The sequence below is a fragment of the Lynx canadensis genome, chromosome F2, assembly GCF_007474595.2.
Source record: "Lynx canadensis isolate LIC74 chromosome F2, mLynCan4.pri.v2, whole genome shotgun sequence".
NCBI classification, from domain to species: Eukaryota; Metazoa; Chordata; class Mammalia; order Carnivora; family Felidae; genus Lynx; species Lynx canadensis.
The window spans coordinates 368,111-391,872 of NC_044320.2; the positions used below are offsets into that span (position 1 = coordinate 368,111).

The 23,762-nt window shown below is 54.9% G+C and overlaps 3 protein-coding genes across 5 annotated transcripts in view; 1 reads left to right on the forward strand and 2 right to left on the reverse strand.

The window, feature by feature from the left end:
- PPP1R16A (protein phosphatase 1 regulatory subunit 16A) overlaps window positions 1–11,966 on the reverse strand; it is a 40,820-nt gene extending 28,854 nt beyond the window's left edge. Inside the window, exon 1 of one of the 2 annotated variants that reach the window (XM_030303633.1) lies at window positions 11,851–11,966. The gene's annotated coding sequence lies outside the window, so the exon portion shown is untranslated. Of the gene's footprint in view, window positions 1–8,605; window positions 8,713–11,850 lie in introns of those variants that run through there. The other variant, XM_030303635.1, reaches the window with a different exon arrangement.
- Window positions 11,967–14,407: 2,441 nt separating this feature from the next.
- On the forward strand, window positions 14,408–16,087 carry FOXH1 (forkhead box H1). Its single transcript, XM_030303648.1, has 3 exons — window positions 14,408–14,596; window positions 14,953–15,057; window positions 15,146–16,087. Exons 1-3 carry the CDS (start codon window positions 14,423–14,425, stop codon window positions 15,986–15,988), a joined length of 1,122 nt encoding a protein of 373 aa, XP_030159508.1. The 5' UTR covers window positions 14,408–14,422; the 3' UTR covers window positions 15,989–16,087.
- Window positions 16,088–16,120: 33 nt separating this feature from the next.
- KIFC2 (kinesin family member C2) lies at window positions 16,121–23,721 on the reverse strand. Of its 2 annotated transcripts, XM_030303571.1 has the most exons (19): window positions 23,319–23,721; window positions 22,995–23,076; window positions 22,663–22,820; window positions 22,406–22,544; window positions 22,120–22,244; window positions 21,971–22,036; window positions 21,753–21,881; window positions 21,306–21,383; window positions 21,076–21,190; window positions 20,889–20,998; window positions 20,355–20,463; window positions 20,088–20,245; window positions 19,835–19,908; window positions 18,248–18,317; window positions 18,009–18,130; window positions 17,797–17,920; window positions 17,531–17,660; window positions 17,184–17,440; window positions 16,121–17,098 (listed from the first exon to the last, which is right to left on the reverse strand). In XM_030303571.1, the coding sequence occupies exons 1-19, from the start codon at window positions 23,415–23,417 to the stop codon at window positions 16,844–16,846; spliced, it is 2,400 nt and encodes a 799-aa protein (XP_030159431.1). In that variant the 5' UTR covers window positions 23,418–23,721; the 3' UTR covers window positions 16,121–16,843. The 2 variants fall into 2 exon arrangements, with proteins under 2 accessions (XP_030159431.1, XP_030159430.1); XM_030303570.2 differs by lacking the exon at window positions 19,835–19,908 and having other exon boundaries at window positions 18,213–18,317; window positions 23,319–23,492.
- Between the last annotated feature and the right edge of the window lie 41 nt (window positions 23,722–23,762).

The window sequence follows — 23,762 nt, forward strand, 5'->3', positions numbered from 1 at the left end:
GGTGCTGGGTATACTATTGCACCCTCTTGAAGTCACTGAGACGGCACCTTGACCTCCGGCCACTCCAACACGATAGCCTGAGCTCTGCAGCTTACTCTAGCTTGTATCTTCATCCATGACAAAACCAGAAACATTTTCCATAGAAAAAATGCTGCTTTCAAGGAAACCAATGGCCAAAACCTTTGTCATGGTCCAAAAGGATGTTCTCCCAAATGATGATTTGGAAAAGTTGATAAAAGATATCCAAGAATTGGCCCCAGAGATGAAAAACAGTATTGGAAATCTAGTAATTACCGGCTCAACAAGAAGAGAACTCTGGTTTGAACCAAATAACAATCCAGCCTTCCCAGAAATTCTAAAGTTCGCACTACCTCCCTCCATACATGCATTAAATCATGGTCTACTGACAGAATGGTAGCATTCATGAACCACTATCTGTGGAGAAATAGAAGAAAGGGTGCCCATAGCATCTACCTTGCTTTCCCACCAATCCAAAGTATAATCCAGGGAAATCTGTTCACACAAGTGGATTTCACACAGCTTTCCCATCTCGCAGGTATAAATATATATGTTTTAGTCATGGTTTGTATGGTTTCTCACTGGACCAAAGCTTTCTTTTCTAGACGGGCCAATGCTTCTTCTGTGGCTAAAATTCTATTAGAAAAGGGAGCGCCTGGGTGGCTCAGTCGGTTAAGCGTCTGACTTCAGCTCAGGTCATGATCTCAAGGTTCATGGGTTCTAGCCCCGTGTCAGGCTCTGTGCTGACAGCTCAGAGCCTGGAGCCTGGTTCAGATTCTGTGTCTCCCTCTCTCTCTGTTCCTCCCCTGCTCATGCTCTGTCTCTCTCAACAATAAATAAACATTAAAAAAAAATTACATTCTATTAGAAAAGATTATCCCTACCCAGGGATCTCCTCTTGAACTTTGCAGTCATCAGGGAACTCATTTCACTGGCCAGTTCAACAACACATTCAATTTGTACCCTACCTTCAATCCTCAGAGTTGGCTGCGTGTACTAACTGTGGCATTGAAACTCAACTAGCACAGTTGGTAGGGACCCTCCAAGTACCTTGGCTAAAAGCATTGCCATTAGTCCTTCTAAACCTCAGATTCACTCCCTTGGAAACTCACAAGTTTTTAGCCTTTGAGGTAGTCATAAGACATCCAGTGCACTTGGCTTCTCCCTCCTTTGACTGACAGTTGAAAAAAGAAGATGTATTTCAATATTGTAAAGCTATAATTGCTTCTAATAAAAGCAACCATGCTTTGGGGAGCCTGGCTGGCTCAGTTGGTAGAGCATGTGACTCTTGATCTCGGGGTTATGAGTTTGAGCCCCACACTGGGTGTAGAAATTACTTAAACAAAAATGAATAAAATCTTTAAAAAAAAAAAAAAAAAAAAGAAGTAACCATGCTTTGATAATCTCTTCACCGTGCATTCCCAGGAGACAATGACCTGGAGCATCACACCTTGTAACCTGAACATTTTAGACTCTAACTTCTCTGAAAAGGCCCTTATCAGGTCCTGTAACCACCCTTTGTTCACCAAAGTCTTCGGAAGAGACTCTTGGATTCACGTGATACATCTAAAGAAAGCACCAGAGCCTGCCTAGCCCTGCACATCTGGTCACCTGGAATAAAGACCCCCCCAAACTGAGGCAGACGGCATCTGAAGAGACAGCTTTCCTAAGACGTCCAGACTAGGCCTCTGTACCTTTTTCTCACTGTTGTTTCTTATCTCTTTTTCATGGAAAGACAATGCCCTTGTCTGCATTTCCCAAGCCCTTGGGAAAGGGGGAAACTTCTATGATTATGGCCCTTCAGAAACAACCTCATCGTGATCCCATGAGAAATTAATTTTTCACTTGCTTTTTCTGAAGGGCTAGAAGGTTCAGAATTCACAAAAGTCTTCTTTCAACTGAAATATTAACTGACTTTGGATTCTTATTCAAATTCACGTCTCTGAATTTGCAACCCTATAGGCTATACTATCTGATCTGTAACACGTTTGGTTCCACACAATTCTTTTGAGATAACAATTCTGTTTTAAACCATCTCTGAAGTTTTGCTGTTTTGCACAAAATTCATCAGCTATCGCTTCATGTTTATACCGTCACTGCACCTTCTCAAATGCACCTGGTTAGTTCCTCAGTGTGCTCCTCTGCCTTCATGAAGGTCTAGGTGGAGACCTCCAGGGGTATCTGGGGGTCTCAGTCGGTTAAGCGTCAGACTCTTGATTTCGGCTCAGGTCACGATCTCACAGTTCGTGGGATTGAGCTCTGTGTTGGGATGTGCACACGCACTTGGTCTCTCTCAAAATAAACACTAAAAAAAAAGCGGGGGGTGGGGTCACCTGGGTGGCTCAGTCAGTTAAGCATCCGACTTCGGCTCAGGTCATGATCTTGCGGTTTGGGAATTGGAGCCCGGCATTGGGCTCTGTGCTGACAGCTCAGAGCCTGAAGCCTGGTTCAGATTGTGTCTCCCTCTCTCTCTCTCTGCCCATCCCCCACTCTCACTCTGTCTCTCTCTCTCTTTCTCTCAAAAATAAATAAACATTTTTGGCACAAAAACAGACACTCAGATCAATGGAACAGAATAGAGAACCCAGAAATGGACTCACAAACGTATGGCCAACTAATCTTTGACGAAGCAGTAAAGAATAGCCAATGGAATAAGGACAGTCTCTTCAGCAAGTGGTGCTGGGAAAACTGGACAGCAACATGCAGAAGAATGAACCTGGACCACTTTCTTACACCAGACACAAAAATAAACTCAAAATGGATGAAAGGCCTAAATGTAAGACAGGAAACCATCAAAATCCTCAAGGAGAAAGCAGGCAAAAACTTCTTTGATTTTGGCCACAGCAACTTCTTACTCAACACATCTCTGGAAGCAAGGGAAACAGAAGCAAAAATGAACTAATGGGACCTCATCAAAATAAAAAGCTTCTGCACAGCAAAGGAAATAATCAGCAAAACTAAAAGGCAACCGACACAATGGGAGAAGATATTTGCAAACGACATATCAGATAAAGGGTTAGTATCCAAAATCTAGAAAGAACTTGTCAAACTCAGCACCCAAAAAACAATCCAGTGAAGAAATGGGCAAAAGACATGAATAGACACTTCTCCAAGGAAGACATCCAGATGGCCAACCGACACATGAAAAAATGCTTATCATCACTCATCATCAGGAAAATACAAATCAAAACCACAATGAGATGATACCACCTCACACCTGTCAGAATGGCTAACATTAACAACTCAGGCAACAACAGATGTTGGCAAGGATGCGAGGATGCGGAGAAAGAGGATCTCTTTTGCATTGTTGGTGGGAATGCAAGCTGGTGCAGCCGCTCTGGAAAACAGTACGGAGGTTCCTCAAAAAATTAAAAATAGAACTACCCTATGACCCAGCAATTGCACTACTAGGTATTTACCCAAGGGATACAGGTATGCTGTTTTGAAGGGACACATGCACCCCAATGTTTAGAGCAGTGCTATCACCAATAGCCAAAGTATGGAAAGAGCCCAAATGTCCATTGATGGATGAATGGATAAAGAAGATGTGGGGGCGCCTGGGTGGCTCAGTCTGTTGGGCGTCCAACTTCGGCTCAGGTCATGATCTCGCGGTTCATGAGTTCGAGCCCCCACTTCGGGCTCCATGCTCACAGCTTGGAGCCTGAAGCCTGTTTTGGATTCTGTGTCTCCCTCTCTCTCTCCTCCTCCTCTGCTTGCACCCTATCTCTCTCTCAAAAATAAATAAACATTAAAAAAAAACTTAAAAAAATATGGGGGCGCCTGGGTGGCTCAGTTGGGTAAGGCTCAGGTCATGAGCTCACGGTTCATGAGTTTGAGCCCCACATCAGGCTCCGTGCTGATGGTGTGAAGCCCGCTTGGGATTTTCTCTCTCTCCCTGTCTCTCTGCCCCTCCTCTGCTCTAACTCTCTCTCAAAATAAATAAATAAACTTAAACAAATTTTTTAATAAAAAAAAATATATGGAAGACAGATGGGAAGTACCTTTGAGTTCTCTGTCCTAACCTTCTTTGTTACTCAAATGTGGCCTTAAGTGAAATGCTGTGCAGTTTCCTTCTCACATAGGACATGACGATCAGGAAAAGTCTTCCCTGGTACTAATGGGCAAAACCAGCAAATATGGAGAACCTGCCTCTTGATTAGTGACACCCGCAAAGAGAGATTTTAATCAAAAGGGGATGTGAGGATCAGTAATGAGAAGGCAGTCGGGAGGCCAGCAGGGGGAGTCCTCGCTGACCCCGCCCCACTGCTCGTCAATTGCACATCTCTTAGGAGGAAACAAACCGTGCCCAGCCTTACTGCTTTACTACCCTAGCAAGAAGATTTCATTCTCCTGCAGCAACAGCCCAGCCAATGATAAGCCAGTATACTTACAACCCCCAGTTTACTCCAACCCCCCTCTCCTCTATAAAACGGCAGCCCTCTGCTTTGCTCTATTCCTCCCCTTCCTTGTGTACACTTGCCTGTGGCTTGCTCTGCTTTGCTCTATTCCTCCCCTTCCTTGTGTACACTTGCCTGTGGCTTGCTTGTCCGAGATTGCAATTCTCTGCTATACACAAATAAACACAAATTTTTGCTGGCAAAATAAATGCATTTTTACTTTTATGGTTAACAACCGAGAACTAAATAAATGTAGAAATACACTATTTTCTATATTGTTAAAATATCAATTCTCCCCAAAATAGATCTAAAGCTTCAATACAATCCCAATCAAAATCTCAGAGAGCCATTTGGAAAAACTGACAAGCTAATTCTAAAATTTATATAGAACTGCTTAATATCTTGAAAAGCCAAAATGACTTGAAAAAGAGAAGAAGCTGGGCGCCCAGGTGGCTCGGTTGAGCATCTGACTCTTGATTTCAGCTCAGGTCATGATCCCAGGGTCGTGGGATTGAGCCCCACATCAAGCTCTGCACTGAGCATGGAGCCTGCTTAAGATTCTCTCTCTCTCTCTCTCTCTCTCTCTCTCTCTCTCTCTCTCTCTCTCTCCCCCTCTGCCCCTCTTCCCCATTCATGCTCGCTCACTCTCTCTCTCAAATAAAAAAGAGAGAAGACAAGTTGGACAACTTACACTACTTGATCTCAAGAATTATTATAAAGCGGGGTGCCTGGGTGGCGCAGTCGGTTAAGCGTCCGACTTCAGCCAGGTCACGATCTCGCGGTCCGTGAGTTCGAGCCCCGCATCGGGCTCTGGGCTGGCGGCTCAGAGCCTGGAGCCTGTTTCGGATTCTGTGTCTCCCTCTCTCTCTGCCCCTCCCCCGTTCATGCTCTGTCTCTCTCTGTCCCAAAAATAAATAAACGTTGAAAAAAAAGAATTTAAAAAAAATTTAAAAAAAAAAAAGAATTATTATAAAGCTCTAATAATCAGGTCTGTGGGATATTAGCATAGGATCAATGAACAACATAGAAAATTCCTGAAAATACACCCACGAATAAACCGTCAGTTGATTTTTTTTTTTAATATTTATTTATTTTGAGAGACAGCAAGCGAGCGAGAGAGCAGGGGAGGGTCAGAGAGAGAGAGACAAAGAGCGAGAGAATCCCAAGTGGGCTCTTTGCTGTCAGCACCCAGCCCAAGGTGGGGCTCGATCTCACAACCATGAGATCATGACCTGAGCTGAAATCAAGAACCGATGGTCAACTTAGCCACCCAGGTGCCCCTCAATTGATTTTTTTTAATTAATTTTATTTTTTTTTTAATTTACATCCAAATTAGTTAGCATATAGTGCAACAATGATTCCTTAGTGCCCCTCCCCCATTTAGCCCATCCCCCCTCCCACAACCCCTCCAGTAACCCTCTGTTCTCCATATTTAAGAGTCTCTTATGCTTTGTCCCCATCCCTGTTTTTATATTATTTTTATTCCCTTCACTTATGTTCATCTGTTTCGCCTCTTAAAGTCTTCATGAGTGAAATCATATGATATTTGCCTTTCTCTGACTAATTTCACTTAGCATAATACCCTCCCGTTCCATCCACGCAGTTGCAAATGGCAAGATTTCATTCTTTTTGATTGCCGAGTGATGCTCCATTGTATATATAAACCACATCATCTTTATCCATTCATCCATCGATGGACATTTGGGCTCTTTCCATACTTTTGGCTCTTGTCGATAGTGCTGCTATAAACACTGGGGTGCATGTGTCCCTTGGAAACAGCACACCTGCATCCCGTGGGTAAATGCCTAGTAGTGCAATTGCTGGGTCGTGGGGTAGTTCTATTTTTAGTTTTTTGAGGAACCTCCATACTGTTTTCCAGAGTGGCTGCACCAGCTTGCATTCCCATCTCAATTGATTTTCAACAAAGATCTTAAGGTAACACAATGGGGAGAGGATGGTCTTCAAAACATGGTGCTAGAATGACAGCATATACATGTGGAAAACTACGACCCTTTACCTCTACTCACACCATAAAGGAAAAAACACTGACAAACTGGACTTCATCAAAATTAAAAGTGTCCCCTGCTTAAGATACTGGTAAGAAAATTAAAAGGCAAGCCATAGACTGTGGGAACAAATTTGCAACATATATATATATATATATATATATATATATATATATATATGTTGTATATGTATATGTATATATATGGCAAAGAACCCACATCCTGAATATGTAAAGAATTCTTAAAACTTGATAAGATAAACGATCCATATTGTAAGGGCAAAAGATTTGAACAGACACTTCACAAAAGAAGATATACAAATGGCCAGTAAAACACATTTGAAAAGATACTCAACACCATGGTCATTGGGGAAACGTAAATTAAAGTTTCAATGAGCTACCGTCTCACATCCACGAAAATGGCTAAACTTTAAAAGGATGGCAACACTGAATTGAGAACAAGGAACAACTGGGAACATAAAATGATAGCAAACGTTTTGGCAAATAATTTGGCACTTTCTTATGTAGTTACTTATACACTTCGACCCATCGTTTCTATCATTTCAGCAAGAGAAATAAACATACATCCACATATAGACTTGTATACATGAATATTCACAGCAGCTTTATTCACAATAGCCCCAAACTGGAGAGAAACGAAATGCTCATCGACAGACGTAACTATAGCTCAAATAATGGTATATCTATTCGGTGGAACCGCGCAGCAAAGAGTGACCTACTGATACCTGTACCACCTCAATTTCCAAACATTATGCCTGGTGAAGGAAGTCAAACACAAAGTGTTCACTCCACGGCATTCCATTTACGTGAATTCTAAAAAAGGGACACTGAAGCTACAGTAACAGCAGATCAGTAGTTGCCTGGGGCCCAGTGGAGGGAGGACTGGCCACAGAGGAATGAGGGAACTTCTGAGGGTGGGAGAATGTTGTACATCTGGACTATGGTGGATTTACAAAGATGTGTACATCTACCAAAACCCAGCAGACCACACTTAAAATAGATGTTTTATTATATGTAAGTTATACCTCAATAAAGTTTGATGTGAAAAAAAGTACCCATTCCCAAAGTTTTATCCTGGCCTCTACACCCTATGTGGTCTGGCCCCTGCTGGCCTCGCCATCTCCTTGCACGCCTCCCTCTCCACCTTCCACTCTATACCTGCTTCCTGCTTCCTGCTTCCTGCTTTCTACACCTCGGAAACCTCCAGCTCCAGAGACCACAGTGGCTGGGAGCTGAGTTCAGGAACCAGACTCAAACTCTGGGTTTGAAGCAGTGGGAAGCTGAGGAGACCGGTCAAGTTTCTTGACCTCTTTTCCTCAGTTTTCTTATCCATAAACGGAATGGTAATAGTCCTTTCTTCACAATGTCCTGAGAAGGATTCAGTGAGTTGACGCAGCATTTTCGGTGTCTAGCACAGGGCTGGCATACTACTTCCTGCCATCTGGTTTTATACGGCCCATGAGCTAAGACTTACTTTTACATTTTTTAATAACTGGGAAAAAAGTATTTTTTGACACATGAAAATGATATGAAACTCAAATTTCAACATCGACGAATAAGGTTTTGTTGAAAGAGAACACTCGCATTTGTACTGTCTGTGGCTCCCTTCCCACAAAGTCGCAGACTTAGAAGCTGCATCGGAGACCACATGCCTGCAAAGCCTAAAGTATTTACTATCCAGCTTTTCACAGAAAAAAACCACCACCACCCTGCCAACCTCTGGTCTAGCATGTGTCCATCTTCAGCGTCAGTCCCACTTTGCATTAGCTGTTCCTTGTATCTGGAAGGGTCTTCCACCAGATCTTAGGGTAGCTCACTCCCTTTCTGTAACTCAGACTGCAACTGAAACGTTACCTCCTTAGAGGTCTTCTGTGGTTACCTTGTCACTCTCCTATCTTTTCACTCTGTTCTAACGTTTGACATGTCCTTCCCCCCCATGTTCTTGGAACTGAACCTCATGCCTGACTCTCAGGAAGTGCTCAGTAACTGGGTTCCTGGCACTTCCTGACCGAAGGTAACCCAGGAGACTCTGAGCTTGTGGGGGAGCTGGTGTGATGGAAGAGACCATCACTCAGCGGCGCATATGGGTGTGTCAGGAGGTTCATCAGCCATGGCAAGGCTCTGCCCCCGGCCCTGATGCACAAGGAGGGACATTGAAACCTACCCGTACAATGGGAGGGCTCTGCAGGAGACTGAGCCTTCATCTGAGGCCTGGAGGCTCCCAGGGAGTCCCTTGCATCCACACCATCCTCCCTTCCTTCAAAACAGGAAGAGGTTCTGGGTAAGGGGGTGGGGGAGGTGAAGCTTACACAGCATATCACGCAAAGTCAACAAAACCATAATGGTCATATCAAAGAAAGGCCCAGGCCTCAGGGAATCCTGGGACGGCAAGTTGGGGCTGAGCGTGGAGAAGACACAGGCCTCTTCAAGCCACTCTGCACTCAGTGCAACCACCTCCACTCTGCAGCCCAGCCCCCTTCTATCTGCAGGGACCGTGAAGTCATCAGTTACTCCTCTGCCCAAGTCCAAATGCTTCTGGACCTCCATGGACCTCCCTATTCAAGCCAACTCCCATCCCTCCACCTCCCCCACACTCTCCTCTCCTTCACACTGAAACTTCCTTGAAGACTTGTCTGCAGGCCTTATCTCCATGACCCCACCTCCCACGTGCTCTCCGCCAGCACCAATGTGCTTTGTCTGTCACAGCTGCCAAGGAAGGACACAGCCCAGAATCCAACATCCCCCATCGGACCTTTTTATACCTGCCCTAACAGGGTGCCTGCTCCATGGGACCCTCTCCCCTGGGCATCTGGAGAGCCGGACATTCCTGTATCTCTCTGTCCTTCTTTCTCAGCTGCTCTGTTGATGAGAACTTGCCCAAGGTCACAGAGCTTAGAAGGGGTGGGGGAAGGTTTGTTCTCTCCCTTCCACCACCACACAAGAGTTAAGTATGGTGGCGGCATAACACACACATGGAAAAGTGCTCAGGGGTCAACCGAAGGGGCACAGGATGGGAACTACTCTGCACAGACAGGTGAGTGTTATTCAGAAGTCCACGAGGAAGTTTCAAGAAGCAAAGTACAAGAATCAGATTTGCATTTCAGATCAATCACTCTAAGATGAGAAGAAGGGGGGCAAGGGGCTACAACAGAGCCAAGACCAGTGAGGGGCAACTGCTGTAATCCCAGAGACAGGCTATGTGGTGGAAGGGATGGACAGGAAGAGCCAGAATCAAGAATATCTGGGAAGAAGTTCTGAGAGAGCCTGGAGGTGAGGGAAGAGCCTCCAAGATGTCTTGCTTTGGCTAACGAGTGAACCGTGGCACAGGCACCAGGGTGGGGTGCTGCAGACAGCAAGGTGGAGTCACTCAGGTCCAGCGGGGGCCTGTGTCAAGCAGCGACACAGGCAGTGAAGGACACCGCCGCTACGAGATCTCGGCCAGACCAGCATCAGCGGACACCCCGGAACTGACGACAAGCAGAAGCAGAGGAGGTCCGCTGGGGCCCCGGGACCAACTAAACCCCCTTCAAAGGGGCAGACTTTTGCAGCAAACCGTCAGACTCTTCAGACACGACCCCTCTATGTGTGACCACCTCAAAAGGGCAGCTGCGGCCGAGGCCTCTGCCCGACCGGTCTCCGAACAGCCCCGAGACCCTTCAGGGCTTGAACGTGATGAGCAGTGAGTGCCGAGAGCCGGCTCGGACGGGACCGAGGCTTCCTCTCCACTGTGCGCCCGCAGACTGACTTGGCGTTTGACCCCCTTCCGTTGCCTGGTCTGTCGTGTGGCCTGTCTCGTGTTCTGCTCCGGGTGCCGTGGAAGAAGCCAAGTTAATCACGTGGCGAAACGTCCCTGCGTTTGGAACCCAGAACCTGCTCTAGGATGGCGTCAGCCTTGTTGGGTGACTGAATAAAGCCGTCACTGTGGAAAGACACAACCCGTGTGTGCGCCTTCACAGCGTGCTCATGACAGGGCTCTCAGGGAGAGTGGGGACACATCAATGTTACCACTGCCGCCAAAATCCACCCAGCCAAATGCGCCCTTGTATTTGGTGTGCTATAGGCTGAAGTTCCCAAACACACACAGTGGAGACAGGCTGTCGGAAGAGACCAAGGACTCAAATCCCTAGAACACAGCTCCCAGTGTAGAGCCTAGAGGCACAGCGGCCCTCTTCCTAGGTGCCTGGCAGGGAGAGCAAAGTCCAGGCACACCCCGAGCAGGTGAGGGATGAGGCCATGACCGACCAGCGGAGCCAGGGGAGGAGGCTCCAGCCAACAGGGAGGAAATCCAGCCCCTGCACGGGAAGGGAAGGGAGGAAGCACTTTCTAAAGCTTCCCCATCCCAGCTGTGAGCAAGAGCTTGGGGAGCAGAGAAAGGGGGACACAGCCTCACAATGAGGAGCCCAGAGGTGGCCTTTGTGCAAGCTCCTTCAGGCAGCCACCAGCCCCTTCCGTAACTCGGCCCGAGAGCTCCAGGCAGGGGCTCCCCTCGGTGCCCCTGAAGCGCACTAGGCAGCACAGCCAGGAGCACACAAGCCTCTTCAGCATTTCTGGGATTCAGGGAAACACACCAATCCTGCCCAGGGAGGACACCCACGAGGGCTCACTGCTCGGCCAAGACAGGGGCTGACAAGGGCAGCACGGCGCTCCCACGGCCACCTCCCCCCTCAAGTTAAAGCTCCCGTAAAAGTAAGGCGGGAGCTTTGAGGAGGGCCAGCCCTTCTCAGGCTTCCCTGAGCCTGGCATGGCTCCAGGCACGCCTCCCCTCTCTGCACCCATGGAAATTAATCCCACGGTTGCCTCAGCCTCTGCTCCAGGACCCAGAGGAGCCCAAACCAGTCACGGATACTCCGCCACGGGCCTGGAGCACACGGCCCGGCACTCTCCGCACGCCAGAGCTTCTCACTCTGACCCCAGTCTGTGAGGAGGAGCCCAGGATCCCCACGAGTGAGGTCACCCGAAGCCCTGAGAGGCTCCAGTTTCTCCTCTGGCCGAACTCCAAAGCCCACACAAAGCCCGGGCGTGTCACTCCCGCCGGCCTTCATTTCCTGGCTGCAAATGGAGATAAGTCTGGCGCTGCCCACCTGGCCAACAGGTTGCAAAAATGAAAACAACTCCACAGACAAAACGTGAAATGCCCTACCGGCGGCCTTCACAGGCGGCCACTTCCAGAAGCCGGTCCTGACCCCTTGGCGCCCTCGGCACCCGACTGGAGCCTGGACAGACTTGTGCCCTGGGCCTGGCCTCTCCGTGTGCCGGCCAGACACCGCGCCCTGCCTTCGGTACCTCTCACCTTGCTCTACCGCGCTCGTCTCCCCTCTGCCCGCTCAGCTCTGCCCCCCTCCCCCCGCCCCTCTCTCCCCCGGGCCGGGTCCCCTCTACCGCCGCAGGCCCCGGAAGTGCGCGCCTCACCTTCCGCCTCGCGCAGCCCGCCGCAGCGTAGACGATCAGATCCCGGCGACCGGTCAGTCGGCCCCGCGTTCCTCTGGGCGCCGCGGGGGCGGGCCCCGCGCCCGGCTCTCGCCATGGCAACGCTACACTTCCGGGCCGCACCGCCCAGAGCCGGAAGCCGCGGCGCCCCCTGGGAGCCAGGAGGCGTGGCCGAGCTGCCAGGGGGCGGGGATTGCCCTTGGAGGTTGGCGGTCCGCGGTGTTGTGTGAACCTCTAGAGGGGGCATCCTCGGCGCGGATAGGGTGGAAAGGGCAAGCAGTCAAAAGGCTCTCGGGAGGCGGTCATCTATTTATGCTGAGCTTTTAAGGAAAAGTCGGGGTTCACCCGACAAAGCAGAGTCATCACGAACAGAGGGGGAAGCATGCCTATAGGCGGAGGACCCGGTGCATTGGAGCAACGGAAGGTGGTGGTTTGGGAGAGCGGAGGAGAATGGTCAGATATGAGTAGTCCGGACACAAGGAGCTTTGAACGTCAAACCAAGCAAAGGAGGACCCGTAAGGGAGGGAGGGGTGACTTAAGACTTGTAGGAGAGAAAGACGTCTTTGCTGATGGAGTGAGGCTAGGAGGCCATAGATAGCAACAGCATGGTTAGACACAAGGACCCCCTCAACTAGAGCTCTGGGAACTTAAAAGAGGTGACATCGGAGTTCAAGGGAATCCATGTGACATCTGAAGGGAGAGTCTGAGAATGAGGGGAGTGTGTGGAACTTCACATTACATCATCCTTTTCAGCCCCAAACTTCCTCCTCCAGTGCACCTCTACCACTCATGCCTTCCCTCAGCACCTTCCATCAGTTGGGTACCTACTGCAGATTTTCAACCATTTAAGAGTATAATGTGGGCGGGGGGGGGGGGGGACTGCCCAAGAAAAGCTGAATTCTTGAAGTAGTGATATACTTCATATCATAGTGATAACAGCATCAGCCACCACTGCTAGTGTCCTGGGCCTGATACCCCCTTGGGCAAACTTGCTGGTAAGGAGCAGGGCTGGACCTTGGGGCATGGTACAGAGCATAGGTCTTGACGGACTCAAAGGCCTTAACAGATCAGATAGCCAGAGAGAAGGTGAAGGGACAGAATAGGGTGTGGGAGGAGCACCTGTCTGGCTCAGTCAGTAGAGCATGTGACTCTTGATCTCAGGGTCATGAGTTCAAGCCCCATGTTGGGCGTGGAGCCAACTTAAAGAGTAAGAAGAGAAGAATAGGGTCTGGGAGTTAAGAGGACCAGTCAGTATCAGGGCACCTGCCAGAGGCATTTTTCTGGAACCGCACTTCTAGGGAAGGTCCTGTGCCTGCTAAAACCCTCAGAGGCTCTAGCCAGGCCCAAGCAGCGAGTGCTGACCCCTCAGACCTCCCCAGCCTGAGCCTCCACTCTCCTACCTAGAGTGTCCCATCTCCACTCAGGCCAGCCTCCACCTGCCTGGGGAACATCTTCTATCTAGACTAAGCTTCATGTCCCTGTGGCTGTCTGAGAATCCCTTCCTGTGTACTCATGCAATGCACCTGCACTCACTCCTGTCCAGAATGAAGCCAGATGGTCCTTGCACACTCCCCTGGGCAGGAACTATGACCCATGAAGCTCTATCCTCAAGGTCTGGCACCAAGAGGTGTCCAGTAAACCCCTAAACCCCTCCAGCTAGACTTCTTCCCCCCCCCCCACCACGTGCACACACACACCCAGGAGCACTGCCCAAGTGCCCCCAGAAGAACAAGAGGCATCGTCCTGGTAGCAACCTTAAGAGGATTGGACCCAGAGGACCAAAAGAGGAGGAGAGAGGCAAGCCTGCCTCCAAGAAGTCCTCTGGAGCCAGGCAGGTCCAGCTCACCCAGGGCCAGAGGGGTGCACAGTTAATAATGAGAGCTGTTCGGCTCCCACTGTTAACAGGCACCATGGAGGTGAGGAAAGCAGCCTCCAAGACCTTGGGAATCTGCCGGGGCCCTGCAGCAACCCCTGGGAAAATTTCTTGAATCCACTACCTCCCTATTTTGTTCTGAGGTTTCCTCCAGGAAGCCCTCCCAGACCACCATCTAGGCCCTGGAAGCTGCTCAGCCTTGAACTCCCAGCAGGCCCCACCTATTCTTGGCAAGTCAGTTTTGAGTAAATCAACTCCCTCATCTATTAAATGGGAGCCTGAGGGCCAACCCAGACAGACAGGATAAAGTAACTATGGGTCACTGGCCCCTTCCAAAGGCTTTTCCTCCCAGCTTGTAGGGGGTGCTTAAGGCAGCCCAGGGGTGAGGAATGAGGCCCTGGGTGGCTGCCTGCAGCCCCCACTGGAATCTTCCCTGCCCCTCCCTTCCAGATTAACTGAAACCTGCTAATTGTGGCAGCCTTCTGCATGCTCCCTTCCCCCACCGACGATTCGTCCCTCCTTTTGCCTCCCCTCCCCTCCCCCTTCCATCCGAATGATAAAGGGTCTGGCCCGCCAGACCCGCGGGCCTCAGGCCCTCAGCCCTGCCTCACGCTACATAACCCCATTGCCTTGTGCCGTCCACGGGGCCAGGCCCCTGCCCACGTTGGTTGCCTCCCCTGCATGGGGCCCTGCAGCAACCCACGCCTGGGGCTTCCTGGGTCGGAGTCGTCATCGCAGCCCCCGAAGAGGAGGAAGAAGAGATACCTGCGTCATGACAAGCCCCCCTACACCTACTTGGCCATGATTGCCTTGGTGATCCAGGCCGCACCCTCCCGCAGGCTGAAGCTGGCCCAGGTGAGAGGGACCCCCATTCTCCCTCACACTCGGTGATTGGACCTTTCTCCAGACCCGTCCCCCACCTATTCCTAAGCTCGGGCTCCGGCCTCCGACCCCACCTTACCCTACCCAGCTAAGTCAGTGGGGCCAGTCCCGGCCTGGGCACCAGGGGGGAAGGAGTTGAGGTGCTCGGGCAGGACCCTTCCCTCGATCCTTTTCTCCCTCCGGCGCAGAGGTGTTCTGTTAATGGGGGGGGGGGGGGGGGGGCGGCGCGACGCTCCTAAGTCAGGCTGTGGGGGAGGGGCGGTGCTGCCCCACTTTGCGTCCCGGTTCAGGGCGCCGGCCCAGCCACCCACCCCCGGTCCGTGTTTCAGATCATCCGTCAGGTCCAGGCTGCATTCCCCTTCTTCAGGGACGACTACGAGGGCTGGAAGGATTCCATCCGCCACAACCTCTCCTCCAACCGATGCTTCCGCAAGGTGGGGTAGGGCGAGGGTCGGAGCCCGGGCGGAAATCCTGAGTATCTGGGGTCGGACGGCCCCACCCAAGCCTCCCCACCCCCTCCAGGTGCCTAAAGATCCTGCGAAACCCCAGGCCAAGGGCAACTTCTGGGCGGTCGACGTGAGCCTGATCCCGGCCGAGGCGCTGCGGCTGCAGAACACGGCCCTGTGCCGTCGCTGGCAGAGCAGGGGCGTGCGGGGAGCCTTCGCCAAGGACCTGGGCCCCTACGTGCTGCACGGCTGGCCCTACCGGCCGCCCAGTCCTCAGGCGCAGCCCAGTCCTCAGCCACCACCCAGTCCTCAGCAGCCGCCCAGTGAGGGCTTCAGCATAAAGTCTCTGCTAAGGGACCCCAGGGAGGGGGTGCCACAGAGCAGCCCGGGTCACATAGGATCTGGGCACAGTGGGGAGAAGGTGGTGCCTGCTCCACCCCTGCGCTCTGAGAGGCCTCTGTGGCCCCTCTGCCCCCTTCCCGGGTCCAAAAAAACAGATAGGGAGACTAATTCGCAGGGGGGAACCAGCAGGCCTTCACCCCTCTCCCCTGAGCACAGAGCCTGGCCCCTCCACTTACTGCAGGGTTCCCCAGATGCTGGGGGACTGTCTGGTGGGAGTCACAGGGCCTCACTTTGGGGGCAGCTGCCCACCTCCTACTTGCCCATCTACACTCCCAATGTGGTAATGCCCTTGGCTCCGCTACCACCCACATCTTGTCCCCAGTGCCCACCTTCTACTAGCCCAGCCTTCTGGGGGGTGGCCCCTGAAACCCATGCCCCCCCAGGGCTGCTCTGGGATCTAGATGCCCTCTTCCAGGGGGTGCCACCCAACAAGAGCATCTACGATGTGTGGGTTAGCCACTCCCAGGATCCAGCTGCTTCCAGCCCAGGCTGGCTACTCTCCTGGTACAGCCTGTGAGGCCCCCCCGGGGCAGGGGCTGCTTCCCTCTCCTACCCTTCCTGCCACCACTGGCTTGTTGGGGAACCAAGGCCAAGAGGACCCAGAGGTGTTCTGTGGCCACAGCAGCTTTGAAACACCAGGCACCAGCGATGCTGAGAATCCACGATATTTATTGGACTACCCCACAAAGGTGGTGGTCTGGCTAGGCACCACCCTGGCCCCCAGGGTCCATCATGCCTCTCCTACCCCCAGAGGCAAGGCTGGAAAGAGTGGGGGACTTTGCTTGCAGTAGCCCCTTCCTGATCCCACTTTCTCTGACCCTCTCTGTCCGTCCATCCTTCCTTCCATCCATCCATCACCATGTGTCACTTCCTCTCCCTGGCTCCACGCTGGGGGAGGGAGAACCTAATGGTGGCTCCAGCCTGTCCTGTCCTCCCTCATCTGCCTGGGAATGAGGTAGCACCTTTTTGGGGAAAAGAAATCAAGACCCTACTCGTTTTGGGTGGTGGTAGTGGGGAAGATAACAGTAAAGGAGTAGACAACATTTTACTGCCAAGCCTGATTTTTGGTGATGGGGTGGTGATCTGGAGGGTAAGCGCTTGGTCGTCGGGGGTCTACCTCCCAGGGCTCTCTCATCCCCTGCTGTGGGCCGAGATAACAGCAAATGGTGATAAGGAGGAAACTGAGGGCCTGGGGGAGGGAGGGCCAATCACGCCCCTAGGCTTGATACTCCTCGCGGGGGCAGGGGAGCCAACTCGGGGGGGGGGGGGGGGGGGGGGGTGGGCAGCGGGCCTCCCCAGAGATCAGGTTGTGAGGGCGTAAGAGATTTGCTGCCTCTGCCGGCAGAGGCGGACTCCAACTCCGGGGGCTAAACTACAAGGGCGCGTCCTTTTGGGTCCCGAGGCCCGAGCTGGAGCCGCTGCCCGGGCCGGGTCCCGGAGGGCTGCCGGGGGACGGCGTAGGAGTGCAGGGGGTCCCGGTAAGTGGCGTGTCGGTGCTGAGCGAAGAGGGCGTCCCGGAGCGCGGGGCCCTGCAGCGCCGGGCTGGCCCCAGCTCCACTCGGCCCACTCGCTCGGCGAACTTGAGCGAGCACACGGTCTCGCCGAGATCCTCGGGCCGCGTGGAAATCTGCGGGGAAGCGGCGCTGGTGGGCGGGCCCGGGGCGGGCGGCGCCGGGCTTGCAAACCACCCTCCCGCGCCTGCGGCCGCCCACCTGCAACAACAGCACCGCGGTGGCGCCAGGCCCGAGCGCCGGCTGCAGCAGGCGCGTGAGCTGCGAATCGCGGAAGGGCACGTGGGGCCGGCGGGCGCGCAGCGCGGCCATCACGCCTCCCAGGGCCAGCAGCGAGCGGTTGATAGTCCGGGCCTCCCGCAGACGCTGGGCGCCGTCTCGGTCTCCGCGCGACGGGCCGGCCGCCCCTGCCTTCCAGGCACGCTCCGATCCGGCCAGGTCCACCAGGTGCAGTGTGCCTGCAGGGGCGAGCGAGCCCGTCGTGGAGGGAGCCCTGGTTTCGGGTGCTGCGAGGCCCCCCCGCAGGGCTCAGGCGCGCGCTGCGGTACCTGCGGTGCCTGGACCGCGCGGTGGGGACGCCGTACGCAGTGTCAGTGTGACCAGGGCATGCGACCGTGAGCTGTGCGGGTTCTTGGTGGTGGCGGCGGTGGCCCGGTTGCTCCTCCCCAGGCTCAGCATCTGGAGGGCGGAGCGATAGGGCCTGCCTGCTGCCGGGTCTGCGTCCCCAGGTGGGAGCACAGGCGGGGCCCTGAAGGCCTGCGGGGAGGCGGTGGGTGGGGGTGGGGTGAGTGCAATGCCACCCGGGCAGCCTTACCTGGTGAAGCATCTCCAGGTCGGGCACGTCCCAGTAGGTGAGGCCAGCCACCTGAATGCCCCCCTGGCCTGCTGGGCCCTGCCTCACGGCCAGGCGCTCAGGAGGCCCTGGGGCTAGCAGGTCCCTGCAGAGAAAGAGAAGGGCTTGGTTTCTGAGGGTCCTAGGGTCACTGACAGGGCACAGGGTGCGGAGGAGGCGCTGCAGGCCCTGACCTGACAGCCTCATTGTAGATCTCCACCATGCTGAGAGTCACACGGTGCTGCCCTTCAGTCCCCATCTCCTGGAACAGTGACTGCAGTGCCCTAGGAGCTATGCCAGGGTCCTCTGGTGGGCCCTGGGCACAGGGTGGGGTGCCACATCAGGCTCCCATCCGAGCCCCTGGCCCCAGGAGCCACCCAGGGTCCCCCCCTTCCCACCTCCATACTGTAGGTCTTCCCTGTCCCTGTCTGACCGTAGGTGAAAATGCAGACACTGTAGCCTTGGAGGCAGGACAGCACGGCTGGCTCCAGCTCCCTGAAGACCTAGGGGTAGGAGGGGTGGGAGGAATCCTAAGCCCCAGGACCTGAGACACAGTTGGAAGGAAGCTTGATTCCCCTGGGAGGTTGGCCCTAGGGGAGCATGGTGGAAGTGTGGATCTCCCAACAGGTAGAAGACGCTCCCCGGAGAAGGTGGCATTTAACAAGAATTTGCCAGGCAAAGAAGGGAAGGGATGTGACAAAAGAAGAAACAGGAGATGCAGGGCACTGGAATTCTGAGGGCCACTAGGGAGGCCCAGGGAGCAGCAGCCAAGAGCCCAAATGGTGGGCTTGGCTGCCAGGTTCAAACCCCAGGTGTGATTGGAAGCAAAGCACATATCGTCCTTTCAGGCCAAGATTTTCCCTCTGTAAGGTGATGACTATAGTGGCACCTGCTGTAGGGAGTAAAGGGGAGCATGTACCAAGAGGCCTAGCAGCATTTGGCTTACAAATGATCAGCCCAGAAAGGCTCCACAGGTGTGCAGGTTGGTGGCCAGCCAAGATCACTGGAACCCTGGCCTTGCAAGGGTGCAGAGAGGCGGCTGAGGGGGAGGCGGGGCTGGGACTTGTATCCTGTTGGCAACCGGACCCCAACGGCAGCCTTTTGAGCAGCAACATGGCCAGCCTTTGTGGCCCGGGGGGCTGGCAACTGAATAGCCTGTGAGTTCTGCCTCATGCGTTGGCTGCCAACAATGAGGGCAGAATCCAGAATTGCCAGTGAGGTCACCAAGATTCCATGAACGGAAGGAAGCACTGGGGGTAACCGTGATGGAGGGACTGTGGTGCCCTTGCAGAGATGGGAAACACAGGTGAGGGGGCCCAGTGAGAGATGCCTTTGTTTCCTTTATTCAGACCCATTGAACTGGAGAGCCCTGTCCAGAGGGCTGCCCAGAAAGCAGCGGACAAGGAGGGCCTGCACAGGGCTGCTAAAGCTTGGGATGCAGGCTGAGGCCAGGGGAAGTGTGTGAAATAGAGAAATAGGTGAAAAACAGCTGTGGTGCTCCAGGAAGTGGGGGAGGGAGCCCTGACCACCTGCCAAATACTCATCACACAGTGTCCCTGTGAGGCCAGGTTGGAATCTGTTAGCGCTGCCCCTTCCCTAATCCCCTCCCAGCTCTGAGCCTCCATTTCCTGAGCTTTGGAAGTTCTGATGGGGAAGCATGTAGACAGAGACAGGGAGTGTGCGAAGGCCAGGTGGCTGGCGGGCCTGGCAGGAAAGGGGAGGAGGGAAGGAAAGCAGGGTCTGCACCAGGCAGTGGGAGAGCACTGGGGCTGGACACCACCTGCTCACCCTTACGCCCTCACTGCCTTCTTGGCCACAGGGCAAGGAGGTGAGCCTACCCTCAAAGCTGGCCCACTCCCCCAGGGCTGGAAGAGGGGGAAGGAGGTCACAGCAGTGTCCCCACCACAGCAACACCCTAGCTGTGCTCTGCAGCCAGCTCTGCATGAGCAGTAACCATCATCTCAGACAAGTTCATCTTCCTTAGTTTCTTGGTAAAAAAGTTACTTTTTAAAATGTTGACCTTCCTGTTAAATCAGAAAAGGCTCGTTTCCACTGGAACTGCAGAGCTTGGTGGGGGGATGCAGATGGAAATTTCTGGAAGGAAAGGAGGTACCCAGCTAGGTTGTCATTCCTGCCTCCCAGATCTTCCTGCTCCCTTCCCTTCGCTGAAGTCCAGCCACTGGGGAAGCCAGATGAAAGGGGAAACCCGAAGCCTCTTCGGACTCTGGGGCAGCATGAGGGAAGGTCAGCACAGGGCAAGGGCGGAGCATCACCTCCTCCTGGCTGGCCTCTGGAGAGAAGACCCAGTCCAGGCGGAAGCGACGCTGGCGCCCTCGATAGCAGGTGGTGACAGTGCCGCTGGGGCCAGGCTCCAAGCTCACCAGGCTGGAGGGTGTCCCTGGCCTCAGTCGACACAGCACACGGATATTTCCTGGGATGGAGATCAGATCAGTAGGCTGCCTCCCACGCCCCGAAGCGTGCAGAGGCTCCACTTCCTCCAGCTTGCCGCCCCACTCCTCCACTTCCCAAGCCTGCCATACCCTTGAGCTCCAGCAGCCGCCCCGGGCATCCAGTTGGGGGCCCCTGCTGCTCCTCAGGGAGCTGAGTCCCAGCCCCTCCAGCTGACAGAGCCCCCAGGGCCCAGGATACCTGGTGGAATAGGGATGCGAGGAAGTGGGGGCAGCAAAGGAACTGGGGGTGGGGCGGGTGCTGAGGGCAATATGGTACCACCAGCTGTGGTGACCTACAACTTTCAGTGGCTTTGAGCCCCTAGGGGCATCATACAGTGGGCCCAGGATGGAGACTCAGAATCTCAGGAGGGAAGACCTTTGTCTCCTCTGGGGTTGGCCATCTTATGAGGGGTTTACAGTCCCCCCAGTTTGCACAGACAGAAATGAGATCACACCCAGGGTGTGTGAGATCACAAGCTGTTCTGGTTCCAGAGCCTACAACCTCCATTAGAGCAGGCAGCTCCCGGGGGCTGGGAAGGAAGAAAGAACAAGGGCTCCCCATGGAAGAACAGTGACTGGGCTGCCCAGAGAGCATGTTCTGGAGAGAGGGCAGATGGTCCTGACCTGGCCCCGGGCCTCACTGAGCGAACACTGACAGCTCTGGGTAAATGTGCTGACCAGTCCTCGGAGGTCCCCACAGCCCTGTCGCAGACTGGCCATACGTGCCCGAAGTCCTGGCAGGGAGAGTTTGTTGTGAGGGAAAGCCCAGACCACATGGCCTTCCCATGAGCCCTCTGGACCCCGCCCTTACCTGCCAGCTGCCCAAGCATCTGCTGCAGCTCCCGTCTGCAGTTCTGCTCAGTCTCCTGCTGGAGCTGCCGAAGGGCCCCCCGAAGGCCCTGCAGCTGCACCTCCTGCACCCCCAGCTGTCCCACCCAATTCCACCCCTGTCACTGAGGAAATAGGCACTTACCAGGCCCTGCCTCAGATACCCCCCTCCCAGTGCACCAAGACTTCCCGGCCCCTGGGCTCAGCGCCCACCTGGACCTGAAGTGCTTCTGTGGTGTCCTGGGCTTCCTGAAGCCGACTCTGGAGCTCCACCAATGCCTCTGCCTCCTCCTGTGGGAAGGGTGGGAGCTGTGTCAGCTATGGAGCCAGGAGGGAACTCAGGGAGGGGCACTCCAGCAGCCCCATTTCATGGATGGGGAAGTCAAACAGACAGGCAGAGCTGCTCATGAATTCATGTCTCCCAACCCCAGACAGGACTCCTTTTCCCAAGTCCCTCTGCTCTTCTGGGGTCCATCACTTGGAAAGCCATGGGACAGGGTCGAGGTATTCTCCCATGGGCATTGGTCCCTTGTTGGGGCAACTTTGCCCCCTGCCTCCCTTCCAGCAGCGTTAGATCCTGAGGAAGCGTGGGCAGTGTTGCAGGAAGCCAAGTGTTCAGGAGCCCCAGACTGCAAAAATGGTAGCAGCTAAGGAGGATACCTGGGGGGCCCTGGTGGAGGGGCCAGGGCCCCAGTGCAGCAGAAGGTCCCGAGTGAGGCTCAGGCTCTGTTTCAGAGCCTCATTCTCCAGGGTTAGATGCTGAACCCTTTTCTCTGAGTCTGTCGCCCCCTGGCGGAGAAAGAGGCCCTCTAACTCACCTGAAAGCTGGGGCCCCCTCTCGTGTCCCCCTCCTGGAGCCCCACCCCCAGCAGCCTTACCACGCCCAGGCGCAAGCGGCCCAGCTCCTCTTCCTGCAGTTCGAGTTGCTGCTTCAGCTCCTCTAGCTGGGAAGGAGGGAGGGGCACAGGGTGGAGCATGTCCTTCCACTCCCTCCCACCCCAGTCCTGGGCCCTTCCGGGCCCCTCACCTGTCCAAGGATGAGCTGCTCCAGCCGCTGCCAAGCTCTCTGGTCCTCCTCCAACTGGGGAGGGTTCTGCCCTTGGGCCTCACCCCTTGGTGAAAGGGAAGGGCTTTCTTCTTGAGGTGGGGATCCTGGGGTGGGGTGGACCCAGTTAGGACTGATCAGGTCTCTAACCTGAAGGAGGGGACACCTCGGGAGCAAGGCTGGGCATGGGCCCCGAACAACGAGCCACTCAGTTTCTGCTGGACTTCACTCCCTCCACTCCCTTTTCAACTCACTACTCCTTACGCACCAGCAGGTGTGGGAGGCTGCACCTCCGAGGCTGGATGAATACCCTGGGGCAGGGCCTGCCTCCCCCTGGGGCTCCGAATCCATGCCAGGAGGGCCAAGAGCTGACCGGTCACCGTCAACAGTGGGGGGACATCGCTCGGCTGTAAAGGAGATAAGAATCGGAGCGAAGGAGACTGAGGTGATGACAGCCATGGGGAGACCCAGGACTAAGGATAGAGTATGAGTTTCCCGAGGAAGGACGCTCGGCAAACCGCTCACCTTGCTCAGGTCAGGGTTCCGGCAGCTCTCTTCCGCCCCCAGCTGGACGGAGAGGAACTCAGCAAGACGCACGAGAGCCTCTTCCAGGGAGACCTCGGTAGAGCGGCCCTCGGCTCCCTCTTCCGGCCCATCCTCAGACTCAGAGCAGCCTGTGAGGCCTGATAGCGGGAAAGGGAGGCTTGCGGTTCACGTGTTGGAGGGTAGGCCACCAGAAGGCACGAGCTGTGTTCCTCCCTCCCAAAGAGGTCACGGGCACCCCTCCCTCTCTCCGACGGCAGGGTTTTCTCACGGTCCCGGGGACGCAGCTCTCCCGATGCACCGACAGCACCTACCGACCAGGCCTGTCAGCTCGGTCCACAGTTCTGCCGTGGGCTGGTCGGGGCGGCGGCGACCCCCGGGCTTGCCACCGGCACTCTAGGGAGGGAGCAGCGAGACCCCAAAGGAGTGGGTAGGCAGCCTGTGGGGCTCTTTCCCCCCAGGAACCTGGCCAAGGGAGTTGCGGCTGAGGTCTCCGCTTCCAACACCAGAACAGAGACGGGGTCCTCGGCACGGCCCTCCTCCCCAGCGTCGGCGCCCTGGGAACGTACGCTGCGCGGGCCCGCAAAACCCGCTCTCGAGACGGGGGTCGCGGGCTGTGCAGCGCCGGCTCCGCTCACCTGGGCGGGGTCCCCGGGGTCGCTGGCCACCGCAGCCCCGCCATCCCTACGGAAGAGGCTGTAGAAGATGTAGATGAGCAGCGAGTAGAAGGCGTACATGGGAGCGCGGGGCGGCAGAGGGCCCCGCTTCGCGCCGCCCCGCGTCCCGGCGCCCCGACTCCGCGCCCGCGCGGTGCAAAGCCGGTGCGCATGCTCGAGACGGCCGCCCCCACGGCCCCGCTCCCGCGGGTGGAGGACGCGCGCGCGAGGAAAGGGGATGCCAGAAACAGGGGCCCCCGGGGCTGCACCCGGACACCTGCCCCGCGCCTCCCACTCCCACTTCACGGAGACCCGGGGCTGAAAGCGCCCACGGCCTCCACACACCCCCTCCTCGGAATCCTTCCTAAGCCTCGGCGGAGGCCCCCACAGCTCTCGCCCCTTAGAGCCATCAGCCCCGGGGAATCC